We start from the raw sequence: 25653 nt of genomic DNA, 5'->3' as shown, positions 1-25653 counted from the left end.
CTTAGCAATCCTGAATGGTTTGTCTTTGACCCTATTCTTTCTTTTATATTTTGCTTTCTGAGATATATTATCAAGTAGTAGAGATTCCAACACACATTGAAATCTACTTCTCCACAGTTACTATGATAACCATTATTACCAATTAAAGACAATTTGGAAATCATAAAATGTGGAGAAAATTAGATGCCTGCTTTCATAAAGCTTATTTACTAAAAGGGGAGGGAAGAAAAGACGTTCATACAAGAGATGACCTGGTAATGGGACTGGTTTTCTGACAAAAATGAGGCTGACATATACAGATTAATAATGGCATTTTCAAAATAGGCATTTGGGAAGGCTATGCACAAAAATCTCGCAACAGTGAATTTCTTAAACTACTTTTTTTCAGGGTTCCAGGTAAAGCCTGGCACACACTGGTCAGGACATTACATTAAATGGCAAACTTTCATCTTTGGGGAATGAATTTCATTTTCAAAAGCATTTAAAGCCACATTCAACAAAGTTGGGGATTCAAACTGGGAAATGCTATGTTGAGCAAAACAAAATGACTATCAAAAAAAATGAGATTGAGTATTTTGCATGTTTATAAGCTAACTCTGAAGATAATTGTCACCGAAAGGAAGCATCCCCCAAATGCCACAAGCTGAACAGTACCACAGGAATATTCATAAACCATCCCGAACAAACTACTTTGAAGATGTACACTCTCTTTCTTTGATGAGTAAACTCCAATATACTTATTTTTTAAAGTAGTCTCTATTTTAAAATCTTATTTTCTATCAAGCACCAACAGCAACATACTCAAAAACATGTTTAAGCACATAGATTGACTTACTGAACTGCGGCTACAAAGAAGTAACACTGATTTTTCTGTATGACGTATACATTGCCCATTCATATCAATGTGCACATATCCGGCACAGAAAGTACATACTGAAGGGTCATGTTCCAGATATAGAAAATATCTGCTCCATGAGAATAGGAACTTCTGTGTGCTTCTGTCCTCCACTGTACCCCAGTTACTCTCATAGTTTTTATTTCTAGCCTATATAGTAGGTGCCCAGTAACTATTTGTTGAATGATATGACTACATACAGTTCCACCAGGAAAAGTTTCACAAAAGAAGAAGTAATTGAGTTTACCTCATTGAATTTTCTATATCTCTTCTTTGGAACTACCATCTGTAGCATGCAAAATTTATACTGATCATATAATCCTTTCTCCCTACAATACTGTTAAGCATTTCCTAAAGGCAGTAGGTAAGTATCCTAGTAGAGAGAGTCCTGCTGTAGTCAGAACACCTGGGCTTGAGCATCTGCCAAATGGCTGAATAACTGTGAGCAAGTCATTCAACCTCCCTAGGTTTCCATCTATTCAGCTGTGAAATGAGAAGGGTAACTATGGAGGACAATACTGAGCTAATAATTATAGAGCTCTTTCTTTGTGCCAGGCATTGTTCCAGGAGCGCTACATAAAAAATCTTACTTAATCATCCCAACAAGCCTGAGGCAGATGGTATTGTTCCATTTTCCAAATGAGGAAACCAAGGCACAGAGGTTAAGTAACTCACTCAAGGATACGCAGCTGGTAATTGGTAGAGCAGGGAGTAGGTCCCAGGGTGACTCTAGAATGTTTGTTCTGGAACCTCTCCCTGACCTGCTCACATAAACAATTATTAGAGCCAATGGGATAGGGCAGTTGGCAGTACCTTGTATAAATAGACAATATTATTACAGAGAAAACTGAGGCAGCAACGAGAAGCCAGAAATAATAGTGGGATGGTGGTTAGAGAAAGAAAATCAAGTTCAAAGGGCCTAATGTTAGCACCAAACTATGCTTTCTCCTTCATAGGAGACAGTTGCGTATCATTTTTCTCGGGTTAATTACTGAATAATATTTCAAGTGCTGTTTCAAAGACTTACTTTTTAAGGACACTTGTATAATTAGGAGGGAGAGGAAGAGAGAGCAGTTAATATTTTCCAAGAGAAATGGTTTATAACTTGAGACAAGAAAGCATTTCTTTCCTTTCCATCTGATGCAATTAGAACAGTACTAAGACAATCTATTTGAAGGCAGTCATACCTGTTTTGCTCTTCTACAGTGGTTAGGATGTAGTTATTTAAGACTTTTGCTTCCTGAAATTTATTAATCACCCTCTGGTGCTTTTGTATTTCAACTCTTTTTAATCTCATTCCCACAGTAAGAAATTCACTCAGCGTGGGTGTTTGTTGTGTTGCTGTGTTTTTTTCTTACAAGCCTATTAAGGAATTTTCCTGTCTAAAAATACACTTGCAGTAGGTAGCAACCACTTGCCATGGGTGGCTGTTCCTTCATTAAAAACCAGCTGTTGGGCCAAGCCCGTGGCGCACTCGGGAGAGTGCGGCGCTGGGAGCGCAGCGACGCTCCCGCCGCAGGTTCGGATCCTATATAGGAATGGCCGGTGTGCTCACTGGCTGAGTACCGGTCACGAAAAAGACAAAAAAAAAAAAAAAAAAAACCAGCTGTTGAGTATCTTCTGATTGTGCTGATCCCCTGTGTGTAATATAATCTTACCAAGGTGATGTCAAGCTATAAAGATTTGTGGTTCGAGCTGTTCCATCCCAAATCAGGCGCTCATGGGAATCTGGATCCTGCCCTGTCCCCATGGGTCTCTGGTCAGTTCCCCTTAAAAGTATTTATTTGCCAGCCACTGGGGATACAAAGACCTTATAAAACATGGTACCCATTGTCGCAAAGCTCAGAGCCTCGTGAATCCTTCACTGCTTCAGCTTTAGAAGGATAAAGTGGGCTAGGGCTTCTGGAGACTTTCTTTGGCAAGGTTGGACAGGGCTTCCTAAATGCTAAGGTTTCCCTAGATAGTCACAAGTTTGAGAAACTCGAATGGCCCCAAAGGGGAAGTCCCCAGAAGTTGACACATTTGGCTGTTCAGTGTCTTGCAGTCTGGTTGTTTTCTGCACTGGCTGATGAACATACCGTTCCTAATGGGAAAGTCAGAATGCCTCAGCCATGAAAGAGAGATGTTTTGGTTGGTACAGAGGCTGAGTACCCTGGCTCTTTGGGAGTTCACCCTGAGACCATCACCACATCTGACTGGTGTTCATCAGGCACTAATCTAGGCATAGGCTTTTCCTGCAGTATAACAAAATGAAAATACCTTTTACTGTCAGGCATACAATTAAAACTGCCACATACTTAGACAATGACCTTAGCATTAGCTTTGAGGCCATTAGGAAAACATTGCATACCATTTTGCTACACCTAGAGACCTGTATTCAAGGCAACTGTTAGAACCAATGTAGCAGACACATTTTATAAAACTCCACTATGAAGTTATCATAAATTTACTTATTTTAAATTTCATTTATCTATTGTCTTCCTACTGAAAACAAACCCAGGAGTAGACACAGGACTTTCTACTTTTGGTGCTGTCACGTAGACTAAGCTGGACTAGAAGGCTTTGCCAAAGGACAAGTATCTTAGACTGTCCATGCTTCTGTTACAACAGGATACTATAGACTGGGTAGCTTATAAACAACAGAAATTTCTTTGTCACCATTCTGGAGGCTGGGAAGTTCAAGATCAAGGCACCAGCAGACTCTGCCTAGTGAGGACCCACTTCCTTGTTTATAAACAGGAATCCTCTCACTGTGTCCCGACAGGGTGGAAGGGGTGAGGGACCTCTCTGGCATCTCTTTTACAAGGGCACTAATCCCATTCATGAGTGCCCTGCCCTTACGACTTAAGTCCCAAAGTCCTCATCTCCAAATACCATTACATTGGGCATTAGGATTTAACGTATGAATGGGAGTGGGAGATGGGGAGGACCACAAACACTAAGTTTATAGACCAAGGTGTAACAAAAGGAAGCTATACACAGAGGGACACAAATCTAAATGATGTGGCTTACATAACCAATTGTTACCTTCACATTCCTTAAGTGGACCTTTCCTGCCGACCCCTCACAACTTTGTTAAGGCAGAGGCCGTCTTTAATGCCTACAACTCAAGGGGGCACCTCAAGTATCCTCCCATTGTTCAGAGTCCAGACCCTAGCCAGGTGTATGAGTCCATTTCTATTGCTTATAACAAATACATGGAACTGGGTATTTTATAAAGAAAACGAAATTTATTTCTTACAGTTTCAAAGACTGGGAAGTCCATAGTGCAGGGAACACATCTAGTGAAGGTCTTGGTGGTGGCTTTAAAGCAATGCAGGAGTCTCACATGACAGAAAGTGGTGGAGCAGAGAGCAAGAAATAGTCCCTAATGCCCTCTCTTTTTAAAGCCCTCAGAACCACGCCCCTGACCAAATTTTTAATCCATTCAGGATAGCACTGCCCTACAATCTAATCACCTCTTCAAGTCCCCACCTTTCAGTTACCATAATAGGATTTCCCACCCTCTTAACACTGTCAGAGTGGGGGTCAAGTTCTGGGGAGACACTCAATCGAAGGCACCAGGAAAGCTGAAAGAGAACCCAGAGGTCCTGCCCCTTTCCTCAAGAGTTCCATTTTCTCTTGAAAGACCAGTCTCCTACCCAGATGTTAACAACCAGAAACGCTTACTTTAGTGGAGACCATGTATACTCTAGATGACATCACAGCATAATTATGTCATTAAAATAGCACAAGAAAATATTTATTAAATGATGCACACATGGAGGAACAAGGGGTCTTTTAGTTCCAAAAGATACTGTAGGCGGAGGGAACCAAAATTGTAAGGGCATAAAAGAGCAGATCAAGTTTGGGTATTGAAGGGAATTTGGTACAGCTGAACACTGCCTTTGCAAAATGAGAGGCCAGACCAGACCATGAAGAATCTGTGTGCCAAACCAAAGTTATAATGGTTCAGCACTCCCCAAACATGAAACTATGCACACCAATCCAACGGCTTTTTAATTTGGGATGTAAAATCTGTAGATTGTCAAAGAATAAGAGCTGTGCTTCCAGACCATTAATCTACGTGAACAAAAATGCTTTTGTTACCCATAAATTGGCACATGTTTCCTGATATCGATGTGGGTGTAACATATTTTCACTGTGGTGTTGATTAGATTGTCTTATCAGTACTAGCAGGTTAGAAAAATGACTTAGCTCAGTTGCAACATTTGTTCAGGAGTGTCTTTATGTTTTCCAAGCCTGAAACTAACACAGTGCCAAAAACTTGGCAAAGATTTTTAAAAACCACCTAATACTAGTTATCAAATTGTTTTCTTTTTCAAAGGTGCTATTTCTCTTCCTTTTTTAAAAAAAAAAAAAGTGCTGATTCTATTTTTTTAGGCTGGCCAGTTAGCTCAGTCGGTTAGAGCATGGTGCTAATAACATGAAGTCCAGAGTTCCATCCCTATACCAGCCAGCTGCAAAAAGAAAAAAAAAAAAACAAAAAAAAAACTGATAAAAGGGCAAGTATTCCTTGATAAATCTTCATCCATTAAGTTAGCTTTCACAGCACAGCACCTCCCTTCCTGATGAGACTCCTGCAACTCTGCTTCATCAGGTGGTCCTGCTTCTTTGAAACTAGAGCCCAACGTGCCTGCCCATCTCCATCTCCACAGCCAGCATCTCAGTGCAAGCTCAGCCTCCCCGTCTGGGGCAACTGTGGTTAGGGTCTTACTAGTCTCTTCACTTCTGCTCTTGTTCCCATCCAATGTTTTTCCCCTCAGCAGTGAAATAATCCATTTGAAATATAAATAGGCTCGTGGCTTACCCGGCTGAAAAGGCTTCATTCAGTACTTTCTCCCTGAATTTCAAATATAATCCAGACTCCTTCCCAGGGTTTACAGAAACTGGGGGATCTAGCTCCTTTGTACACTGATGTCATCTTAGCCACTCTTCTCTTTACTGTTTTCCAGCCACCCTGATCTTTTTTTTTTTTCATATTAATTTTCTTTTTTTTTTTTAATTGAAATAATTTTTTTTTAATTTTATTTTGTCGATATACATTGTGGCTGATTAATGCTCCCCATCACCAAAACCACCCTCCTTCCTCCCTCCCCCCTCCCCCCCAACAATGTCCTTTCTGTTTGCTTGTCGTATCAACTTCAAGTAATTGTGGTTGTTATATCTTCTTCACCCCCCCCGGTTTTTTTTTTGTGTGTGTGTGTGTGTGTGTTTGTGTGTGTGTGTGTGTGTGTGTGAATTTATATATTAATTTTTAGCTCCCACCAATAAGTGAGAACATGTGGTATTTCTCTTTCTGTGCCTGACTTGTTTCACTTAATATAATTCTCTCAAGGTCCATCCATGTTGTTGCAAATGGCAGTATTTCATTTGTTTTTATAACTGAGTAGTATTCCATTGTGTAGATGTACCACATTTTCCGTATCCACTCATCTGATGATGGACATTTGGGCTGGTTCCAACTCTTGGCTATTCTAAAGAGTGCTGCGATGAACATTGGGGAACAGGTATACCTTCGACTTGATGATTTCCATTCCTCTGGGTATATTCCCAACAGTGGGATAGCTGGGTCGTATGGTAGACCTATCTGCAATTGTTTGAGGAACCTCCATACCGTTTTCCATAGAGGCTGCACCATTTTGCAGTCCCACCAACAATGTATGAGAGTTCCTTTTTCTCCGCAACCTCGCCAGCATTTATCATTCAGGGTCTTTTGGATTTTAGCCATCCTAACTGGGGTTAGATGGTATCTCAGTGTGGTTTTGATTTGCATTTCCCGGATGCTGAGTGATGTTGAGCATTTTTTCATATGTCTGTTGGCCATTTGTATATCTTCCTTAGACAAATGCCTACTTAGCTCTTTTGCCCATTTTTTAATTGGGTTGCTTGTTTTCTTCTTGTAAAGTTGTTTGAGTTCCTTATATATTCTGGATATTAATCCTTTGTCAGATGTATATTTTGCAAATATTTTCTCTCACTCTGTTGGTTGTCTTTTAACTCTGTTAATTGTTTCTTTTGCTGTGCAGAAGCTTTTTAGTTTGATATAATCCCATTTGTTTATTTTTCCTTTGGTTGCCCGTGCTTTTGGGGTCGTATTCATGAAGTCTGTGCCCAGTCCTATTTCCTGAAGTGTTTCTCCTATGTTTTCTTTAAGAAGTTTTATTGTTTCAGGGTGTATATTTAAATCCTTAATCCATTTTGAGTTGATTTTAGTATACGGTGAGAGGTATGGATCTAGTTTCCTTCTGCTGCATATGGATATCCAGTTATCCCAGCACCATTTGCTGAAGAGGCAGTCCCTTCCCCAGTGAATAGGCTTGGTGTCTTTGTCAAAGATCAGATGGAAGTAAGTGTGTGGGTTGATTTCTTGATTCTCTATTCTATTCCATTGGTCAGTGTGTCTGTTTTTATGCCAGTACCATACTGTTTTGGTTATTATAGCTTTGTAGTATAGCTTAAAGTCAGGTAGTGTTATAACTCCAGCTTTATTTTTTTTGCTCAGCATTGCTTTGGCTATGTGTGGTCTTTTATTTTTCCATATAAATGTCTGGATAGTTCTTTCCATTTCTGAGAAAAATGTCTTTGGAATTTTGATGGGGATTGCATTGAATTTGTATATCACTTTGGGTAGTATGGACATTTTCACTATGTTGATTCTTCCAATCCAAGAGCATGGGATATCTTTCCATCTTCTTGTATCCTCTCTAATTTCTCTCAGCAGTGGTTTGTAGTTCTCATTATAGAGATTTTTCACCTCCTTGGTTAACTCAATTCCTAAGTATTTTATTTTTTTGATGGCTATTGTAAATGGGCATGCTTTCTTGATTTCTCGTTCTGCATGTTCACTATTGGAGAAAAGAAATGCTACTGATTTTTGTGTGTTGATTTTGTATCCTGCTACTGTGCTGAAATCATTTATCAATTCCAACAGTTTTTTTGTAGAGGTTTTAGGCTGTTCGATATATAGGATCATGTCATCTGCAAACAGGGACAGTTTGACTTCATCTTTTCCAATCTGGATGCCCTTTATTTCCTTCTCTTCTCTGATTGCTCTGGCTAGTACTTCCAACACTATGTTGAATAGGAGTGGTGAGAGTGGGCATCCTTGTCTAGTTCCTGTTCTTAAAGGAAAAGCTTTCAGCTTTTCCCCATTCAGGATGATATTGGCAGTGGGTTTGGCATATATGGCTTTAATTATGTTGAGATACTTTCCATCTATACCTAACTTATAGAGCGTCTTTGTCATGAATGAGTGCTGAACTTTATCAAATACTTTTTCTGCATCTATAGAGATGATCATATGGTCCTTGTGTTTGACTTTATTAATATGGTGTATCACATTTATTGATTTGCGTATGTTGAACCAACCTTGCATCCCTGGGATGAATCCCACTTGGTCGTGATGAATAATTTTACATATGTGTTGCTGTATTCTGTTTGCTAGTATTTTAGTGAGGATTTTTGCATCTATATTCATCAAGGATATCAGCCTGTAGTTTTCTTTTTTGGTTATATCTTTACCTGGTTTTGGTATCAGGATGATGAATGTTTCGTAAAATTCTGCTGTGAATCCATCTGGTCCTGGGCTTTTCTTTGTTGGGAGCCTTCTGATAACAGCTTCAATCTCCTTTATTGTTATTGGTCTGTTCAAATTTTCTACGTCTTCATGGTTCTGTTTTGGGAGCTTGTGTGTGTCCAGAAATTTATCCATTTCCTCCAGATTTTCAAATTTGTTGGCGTATAGTTGTTTATAGTAGTCTCGAATGATTCCTTGTATTTCAGATGAATCAGTTGTAATATCACCTTTTTCATTTCTAATTTTTGTTATTTGAGTCTTCTCTCTTCTTCTTTTTGTTAGCCATGCTAATGGTTTGTCAATTTTATTTATCTTTTCAAAAAACCAACTTTTTGATTCTTTCATCTTTTGAATTGTTTTTTGGTTTCAATTTCATTCAGTTCTGCTCTGATCCTAATGATTTCTTTCCGTCTGCTAACTTTAGGTTTGGATTGTTCTTGTTTTTCTAGTTCTTTAAGGTGAAGTGTTAGGTTGTTCACATGCCATCTTTCCATTCTTCTGAAGTGAGCATTTAATGCAATAAATTTCCCCCTTAATACTGCTTTTGCAGTATCCCACAGGTTTTGGTATGATGTATCATTGTTTTCATTAGTTTCAATAAACTCTTTGATTTCCTGCTTGATTTCTTCTTGGACCCATATGTCATTAAGTAGAATGCTGTTTAATTTCCATGTGTTTGTATAGTTTCCAGAGTTTTGTCTGTTATTAATTTCTAGTTTTAATCCATTGTGGTCTGAGAAGATACATGGGATAATTCCAATTTTTTTGAATTTATTGAGACTTGATTTGTGACCTAATATGTGATCTATCCTGGAGAATGATCCATGTGCTGATGAGAAGAATGAATATTCTGAGGTTGTTGGGTGGAATGTTCTGTAGATATCTGCCAATTCCAATTGGTCTAGAGTCTTGTTTAGATCTTGTGTTTCTCTTCTGATTCTTTGCCTTGATGATCTGTCTAATATTGACGGTGGGGTGTTCAGGTCCCCTGCTATTATGGTATTAGTGTCTATTTCCTTCTTTAGGTCTAATAGAGTTTGTTTTATAAATCTGGCTGCTCCAACATTGGGTGCGTACATATTTATGATTGTTATGTCTTCTTGATGGATCAGTCCTTTTATCATTAAGTAGTGTCCCTCATTGTCTCTTTTTATGGTTTTTAGTTTAAAGTCTATTTTGTCAGATATAAGAATAGCTACTCCAGCTCGTTTTTCTTTTCTGTTTGCATGGTAAATCTTTTTCCATCCTTTCACTCTTAGTCTGTGTGAATCTTTATGGGTGAGGTGGGTCTCTTGTAGGCAGCATATAGTTGGGTCCTCCTTTTTGATCCAGTCAGCCAGTCTGTGTCTTTTGATTGGGGAATTTAAGCCTTTTACATTAAGAGTTGTTATTGAAAGGTGTTGATTTATTCCTAGCATTTTATTAGTTGTTTGGTTGTCTTAGGTGTCTTTTGTTCCTTGCTTTCTGATTTACTGTTTGGTTTCTATGTTTGTTGGTTCCTTAGGTTGTAGATAGCATTTTTCTTTGCTTGTTTTCTCTTCATGAATGCCATTTTTATTATACTAGTGGGTTTTGATTTTTCTTGGGTTTTTATGGCAGTGGTAGTTATTTTTTAGGAACCAAACCCAGTACTCCCTTGAGGATTTCTTGTAAGGGTGGTTGTGTGGTAGTGAACTCCCGCAGTTTTTGTTTGTCTGAGAAATATACTATTTGCCCTTCATTTCGGAAGTATAGCCTTGCAGGGTAGAGTATTCTTGGCTGGCAATCTTTGTCTTTTAGTATTTTGAAAATATCATCCCATTTCTTTCTAGCTTTCAGGGTTTGTGATGAAAAGTCTGATGTTAGCCTGATTGGGGCTCCCTTATAGGTGATTTGACGCTTCTCTCTTGCAGCTTTTAAGATTCTCTCTTTGTCTCTGAGTTTTGCCAATTTGACTATAACATGTCTTGGAGAAGGCCTTTTTGGGTTGAATACGTTTGGAGATCGTTGAGCTTCCTGGATCTGAAGATCTGTGACTTTTCCTATACCTGGGAAGTTTTCTGCCACTATGTTTTTGAATATGTTTTCAATGGAATCTCCATTTTCCTCCCCTTCTGGAATACCCATGACTCGGATATTTGAGCACTTAAGGTTGTCTGATATCTCTCTCAGATTTTCTTCAATGTCTTTGATTCTTTCTTCTTTCTTTTTTTCTGCTTGTGTTATTTCAAACAGCCCATCTTCAAGTTCAGAGGTTGTCTCTTCAACTTTGACAAGCCTGCTGGTTAAACTCTCCATTGTGTTTTTTATTTCGCTGAATAACTTCTTCAGTTCAGCAAGTTCTGCTACATTTTTTTTCAGGACATTGATTTCCTTGTACATTTCCTCTTTCAGATCCTGTATACTTTTCCTCATTTCCTCATGATGTCTAGCTGAGTTTTCTTGTATCTCATTCAGTTTCCTTAGAACTATCACTCGAAATTCCTTGTCAGTCATTTCAAGGGCTTCTTGTTCTATAGGATCTAGAGTTTGAGATTTATTAACTTTTGGTGGTGTACTTTCTTGATTTTTTGTATTTCTGGTATCTTTTTTTTGATGTTTATTCATTGTGGCAGGGGGTTTCACAGTCCACCTGTTTGAGACTAATGACTAACTAAGATGTTGCTGTGGTTGCCAATTTCGTATGGCTACCTCCATGACTGCTCAGTTGGCCTCTAGTGCCTTGTGTGTATGGTTGCCTCGGGTCTTGGGCCTCTCCGGGGAGCCACGTTTCTGGTCAGCTTGGACTCTGCTGGGCTGGTGGATCACGTACCACAGGGTATGTGATCTCTCTTGAGCTTTCACTTCCTGTGCAGGACTTCTCCCTGTTCTGTGTGCTCTGGCCCAGGCTGTTGGATCGTACAGTGGCGACCCCACAGGGTGTGTGGTTTCTGTCGAGTCTCCGCCTCCCTGGCCGCACGTCTCCCCACTCTGTACGCACTGTGCTGGGCTGGGACATGTCTTCTGCACCCCTCGTCTATCAGCTGGACCTTCAAGACCCTGCTCGGCACCGCCTCGCCCAGGAAGTCTACCAGGTTTCTGGTAGGCACAGGCGACCAGTCGCTCTGGGTGCCTTTGTAGCACTGTGTAGATCTTTCTCGGGACTTGTTCACCTTTGTATCCCCCCGGCATGGACCGAGTCTAGTGCCCGCCTGCAGCCAGCTCTCCGGCAGGTTCAAGCAGACCTGGGAACTCTCAGCCACCCTGATCTTTTGACAGTTCCAAAGACACTGTCTTTTTGGACAGGCTCTTTCCCAGCATGGAGGTCTCTGCCTAGAACACTGTCCTCCCACCATAGCTGACTTCTAAGCCCCTATCTAAGTAGGTTCTGTGAACCGTCTCTCCAACCTTATCCTCACTCTTAACTGATCACCAAATTTGTAAGTATGGACTTGGTTTTTGGGGGGCTTTTTGTTTTACTTTTTAATGGTGTCTTTCTTCCCACTAGTCTAGGAGCTCTATTAGGGCAGGGACATATCTGTTTATTCTCCATTAGAAAGCCACACAGTAGGCACCTGTGTTCATTTCTGAGGACTGCTGTAACAAAGTGCCACAAACTGGGTTGCTTGAAACCATAGAATTTATTCTCTCACAGTTCTGGAAGCTAGAAGTCAAAATCAAGGTATTGACAGACCCACACTGCCTCTGAAGTCTCTGGAGTCTGGAGGCTCCTTCCTTGATATTCCAGCTTCTGGTAGCCCCAGGCATTCCTTGACTTGTAGAAGCATCACTCCAGTCCTCCAGTCTTGGCCTCCATCATCACATGGCATACTCCCTGTGTCTCTGTGTCTTCACATGGCTGTCTTCTTGTGAGGACACCAGTTATACTGGATTGGGAGCCCACCCTATTCCAGCATGACCTCATCATAACTAATTATATCTGCAACAACCTTTTTTCCAAATAAGGTCACATTCTGAGGTACTAGGTGTTAGGACTTCAATATATCTTTTTTGGTGGTAGATGGGGGAGGGATATAATTTAAACCATAACAGCACCCAGTAAATATTAGTTGAATGAATAGGTAAGATGACTCTTGAGGTGATTTTTCTCACCAATACAGATGGGACTGAGTATAGTATGTTTTATATGGAGACCAAGAGCTAAAACCCAAGGCTATAGCAAACTATATATATATATATATCTCCACATCCATAAGTTTTACTATGGTTTCAAATTAATAAAGGTCCTATACTCAGCAACTCTGAAGAAACCAGAATTGACTTAAACACAGTCTTCTAGGAATCCCTCTCTTTGTAGTCACCATGTTGTCTGGGGAATGTGTTAAAGGAGGAATAGATTTCCTGCTTGCATTCTCTAGGATCAGTAATGAGAGGAAATAAAAGGAAATATTCTGGCAGGAAACAGAAAGGGCCTCCTACTACAGGATGTGGTGGGATCCAAAATATTTGCTGGCCAGATCAGCATCTAATATTTTTTAATACTTAAATTATTTTATTTATTAGTATCTTAGAATAATACTAGTTTCCCCAAAAGCCTTGTCTTGCCTTTGTTTAAATTCAGGTTAGTTTACAAGGATTGCAAGTGCGTGAGAGGTTAAGAGTATGGGTTCTGATCCCAGCTTCTGCACTTACTAGCTGTGTGACCTTGTGCAACTGACTTAACTTCTCTGTGTGTTGGTTTCCTCATCTGTATAATGGAAATGATAATAATAGTACCTACCATAGGACTGTTATGAAGACTGAATGAACTGTTTGTGTAACACACACAGAAGCATACTGGATGAACGGTAAGGATTCAATAAATGTTAGCAACTGTCTTTATGAGATGCTAACCAATTTGCCTCACATTAACTAAATACTATAACATATCAAGGTTTTCAACAGTATTTATTATGTTTTTAATTCTTGTGCAAATTGAGTTTTATGTACATACTCTATCTACTATTAAAACAGAGCCTCTTAGCCTGTCACGAATTGAAGTCACTTTCAACATTATTTTTAATCGTACTAAAAGACCTACTGAAACCAGAACTAATCCAAGGTAGCAAGCAGTCCTTGTGAGAGAATTCTTTTTTTAAAAAAAAGATGACTGGCAAGGGGATCTTAACACTTAACTTGGTGTTGTCAGCATCAAGCTCTCCCAAGTAAAAATTCTTATAACTCTTCTTTGCAGAAAGATCAAACCTCACTGTAGTAAGAACCATCTATTTTCATTGATCAAAGACAGATCATTAAAATTCCATAATTAACAAAAATTATAACTGATAAAAACAAATTACTACCAACCCACAGGAACTGATAAATTTTCTGGGAGCAGAGGGACAAGATGTACTGTGCCTGGTATTAAGGAAGATGACTAACATGGCTTAATTTGCTCTAATAAAAAAATGTTTCAGAAACCAGCAGACCATGTCATAACAAGGAATAATTTTTATCCTAGGGAGATTTAGCAACGGGTTGATACCAAGATGTGACCTACTTTTCTCAGGATAGGGCTACCCCTAGATAATATTTGATTTATTGACGGAGGATGATCCAAAACTGATATCTTTTCTGCTTATGCATTCAGAAAGATAATGCCAGTCCAAATGAAGAATCTGCAGGACTAAAAGCTCTAGTATTCTTTCCCCAGAAAGTGTACAAAACAGTAACATCCATTTTAAAATGAATTTCTATTAAAGGTGTTTACTACTCTGAAATCTTGACAATGTATTTACAATAACCTTCACCAAGCATTTATCTTTTTTTAAAAAGGCAAAGATGTGTTGCTATGACCCTCACTTGCTATTAAAAGGATGATAAGTTTCTGGTCTTCTCGTTAGGTTTTCAATTTTCTTTAGAAAGATGAAATTGAACTATTAAAAATAACATTTTTCAAGATTGTGAAGGCAGAAGTCATTTATAACGTTACTGGGAATGGAAGGGGCCATTTTTTTCTTCTTCCACTTTAATTTGTTTTTTTTTTTCAGTGATTGGTCTCTTAGTTTCTTTCATTTTTAGATTCTTTGTTGTAACAGTTCTTTATTGCTGTTTAACAAATTATCTCAAAATTTGTAGCTTAAAACAAGAAATATTATCTTACACAGTTTCTGAGAGTCAAGAGTGCAGCAATGGCTTAGCCATGTGGTTCTGGCTCAGGGTTTCCCAGAAACGTGTAGTCAAGAGATAGGATGGCGCTGCAGTCATCTGAAGGCTGGAACTGAGGCCAGAGGATCTTGATCACTAACATACCTCTTGGAGGAGGCTTCATGCAGGTCTTCACCAGCCGATGGGAGCCTCAGTTGCTTGCCACATGGACCACAGTGCTGCTCACAACAATTCAGCTGGCTGTGCACAGAGCAAATGATCCAGAGAGAGGAAAAAAAGTAGAAACCACAGTACTAACATCAGAAGCGGTAATCACATCTGTCATATTCTATTGATCATACAGACCAACCCAGATACGATTTAGGAGGGAACTGTACAAGCTGTGAATGCCATGAGAAAGAGATTATTGGAGGCTAGCTACCACAATTGCGGTGATAGATATGATTTACCCATAATGTAGATTTGCAGACGAGGTGTATACACAGTTCACAGCATTTATAATAAAATATATTTTCTTTTCAAAAAATAGAATGGAATGATAAGAAAATTATTTAATGTTTTAATATTATTATTGTCATGTTTATTCATTCTCTTTATTTAACCTATTATTACCAGAGTTTGATAACATTTTGATAATTGGTGTAGCATTTGTGAAGGATCATTTAAACTATTACAAAGCATTAATCAAAATGTCTACTGAATCAATGAACATTAATGATTAACAGCGCATTCCAGGGCATAGTTCATTTAAAAGAGCAAAGTTGTTTTGTTTCCTCATAACAATAGCCAAAAAAAGTTAAATTACATTAAAATAAAATGAGTAATCCATTTATTTTATTTCAGGTTATTTTTTAAAACTTTTTGGGTATGTTTTAAGCATCTTGAGAGTTCTGCCACTTGTTTACTCATATGAAACGAAAAATAGAAACCAGTGTTGTAAAAGATAAAGATTTGTATAGATTAAATGTTAAAAAAATATGCCTGGACCATAATATCTAAGATAACTTGTGTTTTATATCTCCAAGCTCATGTTGCCACAGATTGGTGTATTCTATTTCCTTATTAGTTAGTTCTATAAAGCCATATTTTAGCAATGTCTTCTGTCAGTGATATTATAATGCACAATCTATTTTAATTTTATTTTCTACAAGACACTAACCACTGTTCACAGGTTAGGGCCATCTAAAACTGTAGAACGAACCACAGCATTTTAGAACTGGAAAGATCCCTGGAATTTTTTATGTTAAAAGTGTTTCTCATTTTTGAAGGATTGGAAAATATTATACTCAATGATGCTACCACCCCATGTTCTCTGTTTAATCTTTAAAAACCTGATTAAAATTTAGAAACTGGTAATTCCACAGAGCAGTATTGTCATTGATAATTATTCACTGTCAAAATCTCCAGAAGATGCAAATACCAGTTGATACACATGATTCCAAAGAATTAGAAGAAAAGAAATCAAAGACAGATATTGTTTGAGATTCTTTTGAGAATCTCCCTACCCGTACTACACACATGCCCACACGCACACTGTGATATGTGTGATCAGTTAATGTGCCCCACTTTGAATATTTAACTTTCTTCTTAAAAATGTAATAGAGGTATTAAAAAAAATCTTCAAAGTTAAAAGCAGGAGTCATTATAAATACAGCACATGCATACACACACACACACACACACACACACACTCGAACAGCATATGTTAAAGAGCTTATTTTGCTTAGAATCAGGATCATATTACAAAATTTAATTGTAAAGAATTTTTTCATTATTTTCATTTGACTTGTGAAAATGCAAAATGTCTGTGTAACAAAGAAGCAAAAAGATTACTCAAAGCAACGTGAATGCGATGAGAAGCCCAAAGGGACTGTGCCTCAGCAGCTCCTCTGTTAGAAGGAGAAACAGAGTACAGCCCTAAGTTGGTTTTTGCTTCAGTTTTTATTGTAAAGACAAGGGAATTACAGGAAAAGAAAAGATGGTTCATCAATCATAGTAAGAACATAAAGAAATTGGCTGTGTAACAACCTTCATCCAAGTATGCATGGTCCAAAATAGTTTAAACAATTTACCATCAAAAGAGTCATAGATCTAAGCTATGTGACATGCAAAAGAAATGATAGGATAATCATTAAAGTGCCTGACTTCTTGAGAAACTCAAAGAAACAGCTTAAAGCAAAATGTGGAAAAACTCCCATGTACTAACTAATCGAGCAAAACGTCCTTGGAAATCTTAACTCACCTATTTTCCCATCATTTAAGCTTTGTTGTATTGAGGGTTATTGCCGTCAGAACAATCCCTATTTTGCTTCAGTTCTCTTGTTCACATTAAAGGCTTTAGACTTGTGTCAGTTTCCTTCTCACAAAATATTCCAATGAACCCATTATATTAACAATCAGTGTATACAATCCCTTACCTAAACAGTGATTAGAATTGATTCAGTGGGCTCTTGCCACCTCGCTGTAGGCTCTTGTCTCCTATCCGAGGACTTTTGTCCCATGCATGCATTACCTAAAAACCCTATCTAATAATCAATAAGAATTAAGATTTCTAACCCTCTACAGAAAAACATGTATAGAGCTAATCTTAGCCAGATTACTCCTAGCATAAAACTAATTCCTTTCTTTGACATTAGTACCAGCTAATTTACACAGGAATTGTGGGAGTTAACCAAGATTGGACCAGCCTTCAGTGACTGATCTAAATTTTATTTCCTAAGTTTGATCTGTGATATTAAAATTTGATATTTTCCAAATTTATTGATTAAAACGTGTATATTTATGCCAGGATAAGTCCTTTGTAAAATTTGATTGTTTATTACTCAGTACTTTGTGATCTTTCCAATATTTTAAATTAATATTTTGATTTCTACATGTCACCATGATATTTTTCATTTATTTTAATCTGAAGACTATTCTTGTTTTCTTTTATAAGAAAGTATCATCCACTTTTTTTGTTATTTTCTAATTTTTTGATAGTTTCTCAATTTTTTATCGTTTCTGTACAGAGGATTTCTACAAATCCTCTAAGATACTGTTTTGCTTTGAGTGCAGTTATGTGAACATATCAGTGTTTAATTAAATAAAGTAAGTCTTCTTTCACTGGTTCCTTTTCTAATTATTGCTTCATTATATACTTTAGTAAAGCCAACTCCAGCCTCTGAAACTCTGGCTTTTCAGAGGCATCTATCCAAAATTTTATTTCTGTATTTAATAAATGGTTTGTTTCAGTTCTCTGCTGTTCCAGAACAAACTACCCCAACACTTAGTAGTTTAAAAAAATTATTTTATTATATTTCACAATTTTGGGGGTTGACTGGGGCTCAGCTGGATGGTTCTTCTGCTGGTCCCATTTGGGGTCTCTCATAAAGCTTCAGTCTATGGTGTATGGGACTGGAAAGACCATAATGACTTCATTCTGGCCCCTTACTTGGAAGGCTGGGCTCTGCTGGGACACTGAGACAACTGAACCTCTCCTTCACATGACCCCTTGGCATGGACTCTCCAGCAGGTTAGCTATTGTTTTACATGCCAGCTCAGGGCTTTCAAAAGGGCAGAAATGGAAGCTCCCAGGCTGCCTTATGGTTTAGTTCCAGAACCACTTCTTCCACATTCTCTTGGTTGAAGTAAGTCATAGGGTCAACTCAGGTTCAGTTTGGGAGGAAACACAAGAGCCGTGAGTACTGAAAGGCATGGTTCACTGGGGGCCATCTCTGGAGACTAGCTACTACAGGGATTATGTTTTCCTTTTCCTCCACTAAGACCTTGATCCCTGTCTACTCCTTTTTCAGTTCCCTGTGTCTCTAGTGGTTTGCCTAAACCAACAAATATCACCTTCTTATCCATAAACATGAAGAATGTCCTACAGTGGAATCCGCCAGAGGGTCTACAAGGAGTTGAAGTTACTTATACTGTGCAGTATTTCATGTAAGTTGATTCTTCTCCTTTTGGCTAATTCATAAACACAAGACTCAGACTTCTGATAATTTTGCAAAGATAAACCATTTATGGTATTAAATAAGTGTTTAAAAAAGAGAAAAGTTTTACATATTTTAGGTTATGTTTTCTTGATATGCACCATTAGATTACATTGGAAAGCAGTTCCTTCGTGGAGACAGAAGCACTGGGTACGTAGGCAAGGAGAAGTTATTTAAATAGAGAAAAGAAGTTGATCAAAACATTGTTATGTGGGGGCCGGCCCGTGGCTCACTCGGGAGAGTGTGGTGCTGATAACACCAAGGCCACGGGTTCGGATCCCATATACGGATGGCCGGTTCGCTCACTGGCTGAGCGTGGTGCTGACAACACCAAGTCAAGGGTTAAGATCCCCTTACCGGTCATCTTTAAAAAAAAAAAAAAAAAAAAAAAACATTGTTATGTGGCTGAACAAACAAAGCAATCCATCATCTCTGAAACTTCTAAACTTAATGGAAGTATGGGCAGTCTTAGACTTAGTAAGACCGAGGGCAGAATTCCATACAACCAGCTATTTCTATTAAAGATACCAGTGAATGGACATTCTTACTTCTCATTTATCCCTCAAAACTCAATGCAAGCAAGAAAGAATGCAAGACAGATAGACAATGTCCATCTCCAGTGAAAGAAAAGAAATGGCCATGACTCCAAACCACAAACTATGAAGCATGCAAGCCAAATACTGTGGAATCGGAAAAAAAAACAACTGCAGAAGCTGAAAAGCAAACCTATACCTTCTCGAGCTCCAACAGCAGAAAACAATTTCACAAGAATAACATGGTCTCTTCTTCAGCAGGCTGATCACCAGTGGCCGATGATTCCATCAATCAGGCCTATGTAACACAGTACTAAGAGGCCTATCTAACAATCTAAGGATATGGAAATCTGATGATTTCTGCCACCAGAAATTGATGAAATGTCCCCATGAAGCCCCAGTTTGGTGCTACAGAATGTCATAGAAGGCGGAGCTGAAGTAGAAATCAGGCTCAAGTGACACATCTATTGTGGAGGCCCGCTCACTGCCCAGGGAGAAACCTGAGAGACAGGTGCAGGAGGGAGGAGACGTGGAGATGGCTGGGAGACAGCCCAGGAGGCTGTGACCACATCAGCTCATATTGTCAAAACCTGAGGGCAGGCAGGCTCCCAGCAAAGGGAATAACAGATTTCGGTGAGAGGGTGTTTGACAGAATGAGAAGCTTAAAATTGTGAACAGTAAGAGCTCATTACCTAACCCCTACTCCTATACTCATTCACCTAATATTCAGGAAGCAGCTGGCCCCATTCAAAGAGTAATAATCCCAAAGAGACCAGCACAGCACCTCTTTATCATTACTGAAAGGGGGAAGAGGGAAAAAGTATCCAAGTGAAAAGTTCCTGAAAAGCTTTCCGTGGAAGTCAGAGAAGAAATAATTCAGACAAATAGGTGCCCATAGTTTTACGAGAGTCCATAAACAACATGATCTCTAAAGGTAAAGTTCAAAGAATAGAAAACAGTGAAAGAAGAGATTATAAGACAGCAAGGAGAACATTTTTTAAAAAAAAGCAAGTGGGCAGATCTTAGGAAAATGTTGGAAAATAAAAATATTATATTATTGTAACATGGATGTACCTAGAGGCCATTATGTTAAGTGAAGTAAGCCAGGCACAGAAAGATAGATACCACATGATCTCACTCATGCAGAATCTAAAAAGATTCTCATGGAAATAGGGAGTAGAATAGTAGTTACCAGAGGCTGGGGTGGAGGGGTTATGGGGAGACATTTGTACGAAGTTACAACTAGATAGGAAGAGTAAGTTCTGATATTCCAGGGTGAATATAACTAATAATATTGTTGTACTGTACATTTCAAGATCTTGAATGTTATCACCACAAAGAAATGATAAATGTTTAGGTGATGGATATGCTAACTCCCCTGATTGGATCATTATACAATAAATGCATGCATTGAAACACATTGCACCCAATAAACATGTATAAGTAAAACAATTAATTAAAAAGAAAAGTAAACAAGATAAAACTTTTTCAAAATATTGTATCAAGATGAAAAACCTATTTACCTAAGTGATAGTAATGGTTAAACAGGTAATAAAGACTATTTGGAATTGCATATCATAAATTCATGCTATGTCAAGGAAAATTTAATAAAAACAATAGCAAGACATATCCTGGTGAAGTTACTGAACTTCAAGAAGATGAAATGATTTATGGCCATCATAGCAAAAGCAGAATTCAAGTTGGGGGAAAGGTAGAAATTTCAGTCTAGCAACACTTACACTCAACAGAATACATCTTCTAAGGGAAAGACAAGTCTGACCTAAGACTCTTATTAAGTTCAATAGACAGGTGTGTTCATTCAGGTAGAAACTCAAGAAATCACTTCCCACGACTTTCTTGGGGGCTGAGGAGAACACTAACTAAAGATGATATCTTGCTGACAGAGAGATTTAGAAGAACGTAGTAACAACACAGTTATAGCACAAAAGGCTGTTGACATGCGTTGACTCCATCTAGATGCAGTGCTAAGACTAAGCAGTGATGGGAACTATAGCTCCAGAACATTCTTGTAAATGTTTGAACTTAAACAATAATATAAAAATCAGAAGATAAGGAAGAACTATAAGTGTACTGATTTTCACAGCAGGAAGCTATTCAATGTGATCTAAAATGGAAATACTCCATTATTTTAATAACTAACTTCTCAATATTTTTAATAAACCATTTTTTAATTTAAAAGCTCTTGTAGGAACTAATATTTCTTGTGGCAATGAAATATTTGAATTTCAACAACTCTAATTTCATGTCATTTCTTTTTCTATTAAAGTTTAAATTAAGTTAAATTTACTACTTGTATTAAAACCATATGTATGGTATAATTAATTTTTGTCCCTCTATATTCAAGCTATCTAAATCATCTTTCTGTTTATATATAAGGACAACAAGATGTCCAGAATCAAGTCCACCAAATGTTTCAATGAAACAAGTTTCAGGGTGATTTATTTCTCTCGATTATACTTTTCTGAATTGTTTGATTTGTTTTTTTAAATGTACCATATTTATAAAAAAAAAATAAAGTCTTTGTCTTTGAAAAAAAAATTCTGACCACTAAAGCCAGTGAAAGATGTCAGCAACTACTCATAATGACCTCATCAATCTAGAATGTCATTCTCATTTCCAGTGAATTTCTCAGGAGCTAGTGTTTCAGGAAAGAAAACATCCCTCTGCAAAGAGGTACAGCTCAAGAGCATGCTCTTGCTTCCTTTTCCATTAGGTGGAGCAAAGAGCTTGCTGTCTTCTTTGTACTTTTGTGTGATTCAGGAAGGGATTTTAAAAAATAAGACAGAGTCATCACTGCTCTGTGAGAGCAGATAATTTAGATTGTGCAACATTTAAAAGACTATTTAAAGAGAAGCTTGCCATGTCAGAGTTCTTACACGCCCATGCATGTGAAAGGTGGACAGGAAGACCGGGTGGCATATTTCATTGCCAAAGTGTTCCAAGCTCAGTTCTGGAGTCAGACAGTCCTTGGTTCACAGCCAGGCTATGAACCTAGCTGGGTAATCTTGGGCAGGTTACATATGATACTTTTGATTGAAGTTTGTTTCCAAGATGAAATTTTAACAGAAGTTTAAATTATATCTGCCAAAACCATTTAATGTAAGAAATAGAGTGAAGCACTGAAAACTCAAGCTTTGACATCAAAAGAAAGTGGTTCAAACCCCAGATATGTCTTTTACTGGTCATGTGAACTTGAGTGCCTCCTTTCAGCTCACTGATCTTCAGTTTCTTCTTCTGTAAAATGGGATGAAAATAATGGAACCTACCTCCTAGGGTTATTATGATAATTCAATGAGATAAAGCATGTAATTGCTAAGCACCAATCCCAGCACATAATAGGCACCTTGATAAATGTTTTCTGTCTCTTTTTGCCATGCATAAGCATCATTATTGGAATATTTGTTTAGTGATTCATGTCATGTCTTTCATTTTGTTCAGAATTCAGTAAGGAGCATTTTCTCCTTCATCAGCATCTGTCATGGGAAGCTGCCCTGCCCTCGGCAGAGTGAGGAAGTTTGAGGAGAGAGAGCCAAACAGGCCATGGCAATATTTTTCAAAACACAAGTAAAGACCTGTTCATGGGTCATGAAATCAATTATGAGGGACATAACTAGCGTTATTTTTCATGGAAAGGAATGGAATGGTGTGGAGCAAAGTGGAATGGAAAATAACGGAATGCATGGTCAAGTTTAGGTATTGCCATTGACTCCAAAATCTCCAGCTCCTGCTCTCACCTCTCTCCTGAGCCCCACTGCCTGCTGGGCACCTGCATTTGGATGTTTCTTACATAACTCAAGCTTAAAATGTCAAAACATCACACTACGTTTCCGTCCTTCTATCCCTCCCCATCTAAGATCCGTGCACCATGCACAAATCCACAGACTGGGACGGCTCACTTCACAAAGACCATGAGACTGAGACCAATGCAATCAAGCAAGAGGGACTTTATTCCAACATGCTGGGGTCACCTTGTCTCCTGGACAGAAGCGACCCCCAGTTTACAATACAAGCACCTTTTATACAGTTTTTCTGAACAGATCTTTGTGACAAGATGCGTTGTCGGTTATCTGTGGCACCTTTAGATTTATGGGTAGACTTTAGCAGGCTGGTACCCTGATAGATTTGTGGTGCCTCTAGATTTACAGGTGGGCTTTAGCAGGCTGGTACCCCGATAAGGAACAGCACATTTCTCAATCGTTTATCTTCCCTGGGGTCTGGCCAGGTGGCCTTTTGATAAGGAACTAGACAGTTCCTGGAACTGGGTGGGGGACATTCCCTTCCTTGGAATGTTTAGTGTGCTCGGGCCTGACCTTTGTATGGCCCCTTAGAAGCTGCTTTACTTAGGCATTTGTTACAAAACTGCGTACATTAAAGTTATATTTTTCTACATTTTCCTACAATTTTCTACGTTTCCTACACCCACTCCCCATTTCCCAAACTTACTCTTCTTTGGTGTTCCTTATCTTGGTAAATGTTACCACTACTTCACCCATCTACCCCAAGACATAAAGAGACAATATCCTTAATGTCTTTATTTCCCTTATCTCTCACATGCATTCAGTCACCAAGTCCTAGCTCCTAATATTTCTTGCTTTAGTTCTGTCCTCATTCATTCCACTGCCACTTTCCCTGTACAAGCCACCTACGTCTTCCACCTGGACCACTGTAGTATCCTTTCAACTGCTCCCCAGGCTGCCACTGCCAACCCATTGCATTCCCCATGCTACCACCAGAGCTGGCTTTCGAAAATGTGCCGCTCGTCTTGTCCCCCAACACCCCTGCTTTAATCCCTTTGGTAGCCTCCTGTTCAACGTTGTCTCTTTCACTGGCTCATTGCATGTGAGCCATGTAAATAAACTCTTTATACCTCCGTCTCTCCCACCTGAAAAGTGTTAAAAGTATTTCCCCCTTCCTGTTTGCTATGGGGGTGGTGTTTTTAATAAAGGAAAAGAAAATCAATATGAACAACTTAGTCATTATCATCATCATCATCATCATCATCACTGTAATTATTGAAAATGCAGATTTTGGTGTGAACTTCAACCTAGTGAATTTTTCCCAGAACTCTTGATGCCTAGCAGATTTTTAAATTTTATGAGAATGTCAACGTAATTTTTCTTCCAAGAAAAAAAGTGACTAACTTTTCTTACAATAGCCCATCAAACTGACCTTGTATACCTAGTGGACAAACAATTTACAGAGGTAATTACTAGAAGAATTGATCATACAATATGTAAAAATTTTACTGTAGCCAGAGTAAAAATAAAGTACATGCTTTCAGAATGTACTATCCACATTATAATTCACAGAAAAGAAAGGTGATTACAGAAACTCTGACTCATGTTCCTGACAGCTAATGAAAAAAATTGCCAGTAGCAGAAATGGATTCTTTTTGTCTTAGTGACAGGCGCTTTTGTTTTTCTGAAGAGAAGGTCTTAGTTCCATTCAGTTTCATATAATGACTGCTTTTTTTATTGTAAAGTACAGAGGGCACCTCATTATTAATTCATCGTTTTCTTTTCAACAGATATGGGCAAAAGAAATGGCTGAATAAGTCCAAATGTAGAAACATCCATAGGACCTACTGTGATCTTTCTGCTGAGACTGCCGACTATGAACACCAATATTATGCTAGAGTGAAAGCCATTTTGGAAACAAATTGTTCCAAATGGGCTGAAACTGGGCGATTCTATCCTTTTTTAGAAAGTAAGTAATGCAATTTTTGTAATTGTCAGTTAAATGTGGATTAATACCAAGTTAATCTAGCGTCTTGGTTTAACAGTCTCAGTCTCATAGATAATCTTGTCCCAGAGGAGAGCTCTCTGCTTGGTTCTCTTCTTTCCCAGTGAGTTGAGTGACCAGGCCAAGGTGCCTCACCTTGCTGGGTCTCAGAGTCTGATCTCTAGAATGAGAGATTTGGACAAATGATCTTTCAGGTCTCGCTCAGATCCAAAATTGATGCCAGATGCCAAAACTATCAGCTTTTGATTTTGTTTTACTATTTAGTGGAAGCTATGTAATTTGGGGAACACCTAGCAGGTCTTCTTTAAATGTTGGGGTTTTATGAACCATAGATATGTATCCACAAGATTGATTAAAGGTTATCCTGATTACCCAACTCTCTTCTTGTTATAAACTTAGTAGTGTGATGATGTCATTTCTAGGTGTAACTCAGAATTAAGGCAATGTCTTCCTGGTGTTAGCTTTTATAATTTTGCCATCCTTGATCTGTGGCTGAGTATTACAAGTGTTCTGCAGACCTAAGAGCTGGAGCCTTTCCCCAGTGTTATTCCAGAACAAAAGTCAGCAAACTACAGCTCTTAGGCCAAATCCAGTACCCGCCCCCCACCCCTTCTGTTTTTCCACAGGCCAAGAGCTAAGTATGGTATTTATATTTTTAAATAGTTTTTTTAAAATCAAAAGAATATTTTGTGACATAAAAATTACATGAAATTCAACTCGTGGTGTTATTCATAAATAAAGTTTTATTGGAACACAAGCCATGCTTATTTGTTTAGACAGTTATCTATGACTGCTTTTGTGCTATGACCAAGGTGGAATAGATGCAACAGAGATCATAAG

General features: G+C 38.4%; 1 protein-coding gene across 2 annotated transcripts in view; it reads left to right on the top strand.

The window, feature by feature from the left end:
* The window catches only part of IL20RA (interleukin 20 receptor subunit alpha), a 52221-nt gene that overhangs the window by 11929 nt on the left and 14639 nt on the right, over nucleotides 1-25653 (top strand). The window contains exons 2-3 of one of the 2 annotated variants that reach the window (XM_063097962.1): nucleotides 18332-18467; nucleotides 24599-24777. In XM_063097962.1, coding sequence (XP_062954032.1) covers nucleotides 18332-18467; nucleotides 24599-24777 — 315 coding nt within the window. Of the gene's footprint in view, nucleotides 1-18331; nucleotides 18468-24598; nucleotides 24778-25653 lie in introns of those variants that run through there. The other variant, XM_063097963.1, reaches the window with a different exon arrangement.

Source organism: Cynocephalus volans, chromosome 5 (assembly GCF_027409185.1).
Source record: "Cynocephalus volans isolate mCynVol1 chromosome 5, mCynVol1.pri, whole genome shotgun sequence".
Classification (NCBI taxonomy): Eukaryota; Metazoa; Chordata; class Mammalia; order Dermoptera; family Cynocephalidae; genus Cynocephalus; species Cynocephalus volans.
The sequence above is the reverse complement of the archived record's forward strand: the minus strand, read 5'-3'. Positions and strand labels throughout refer to the sequence as shown.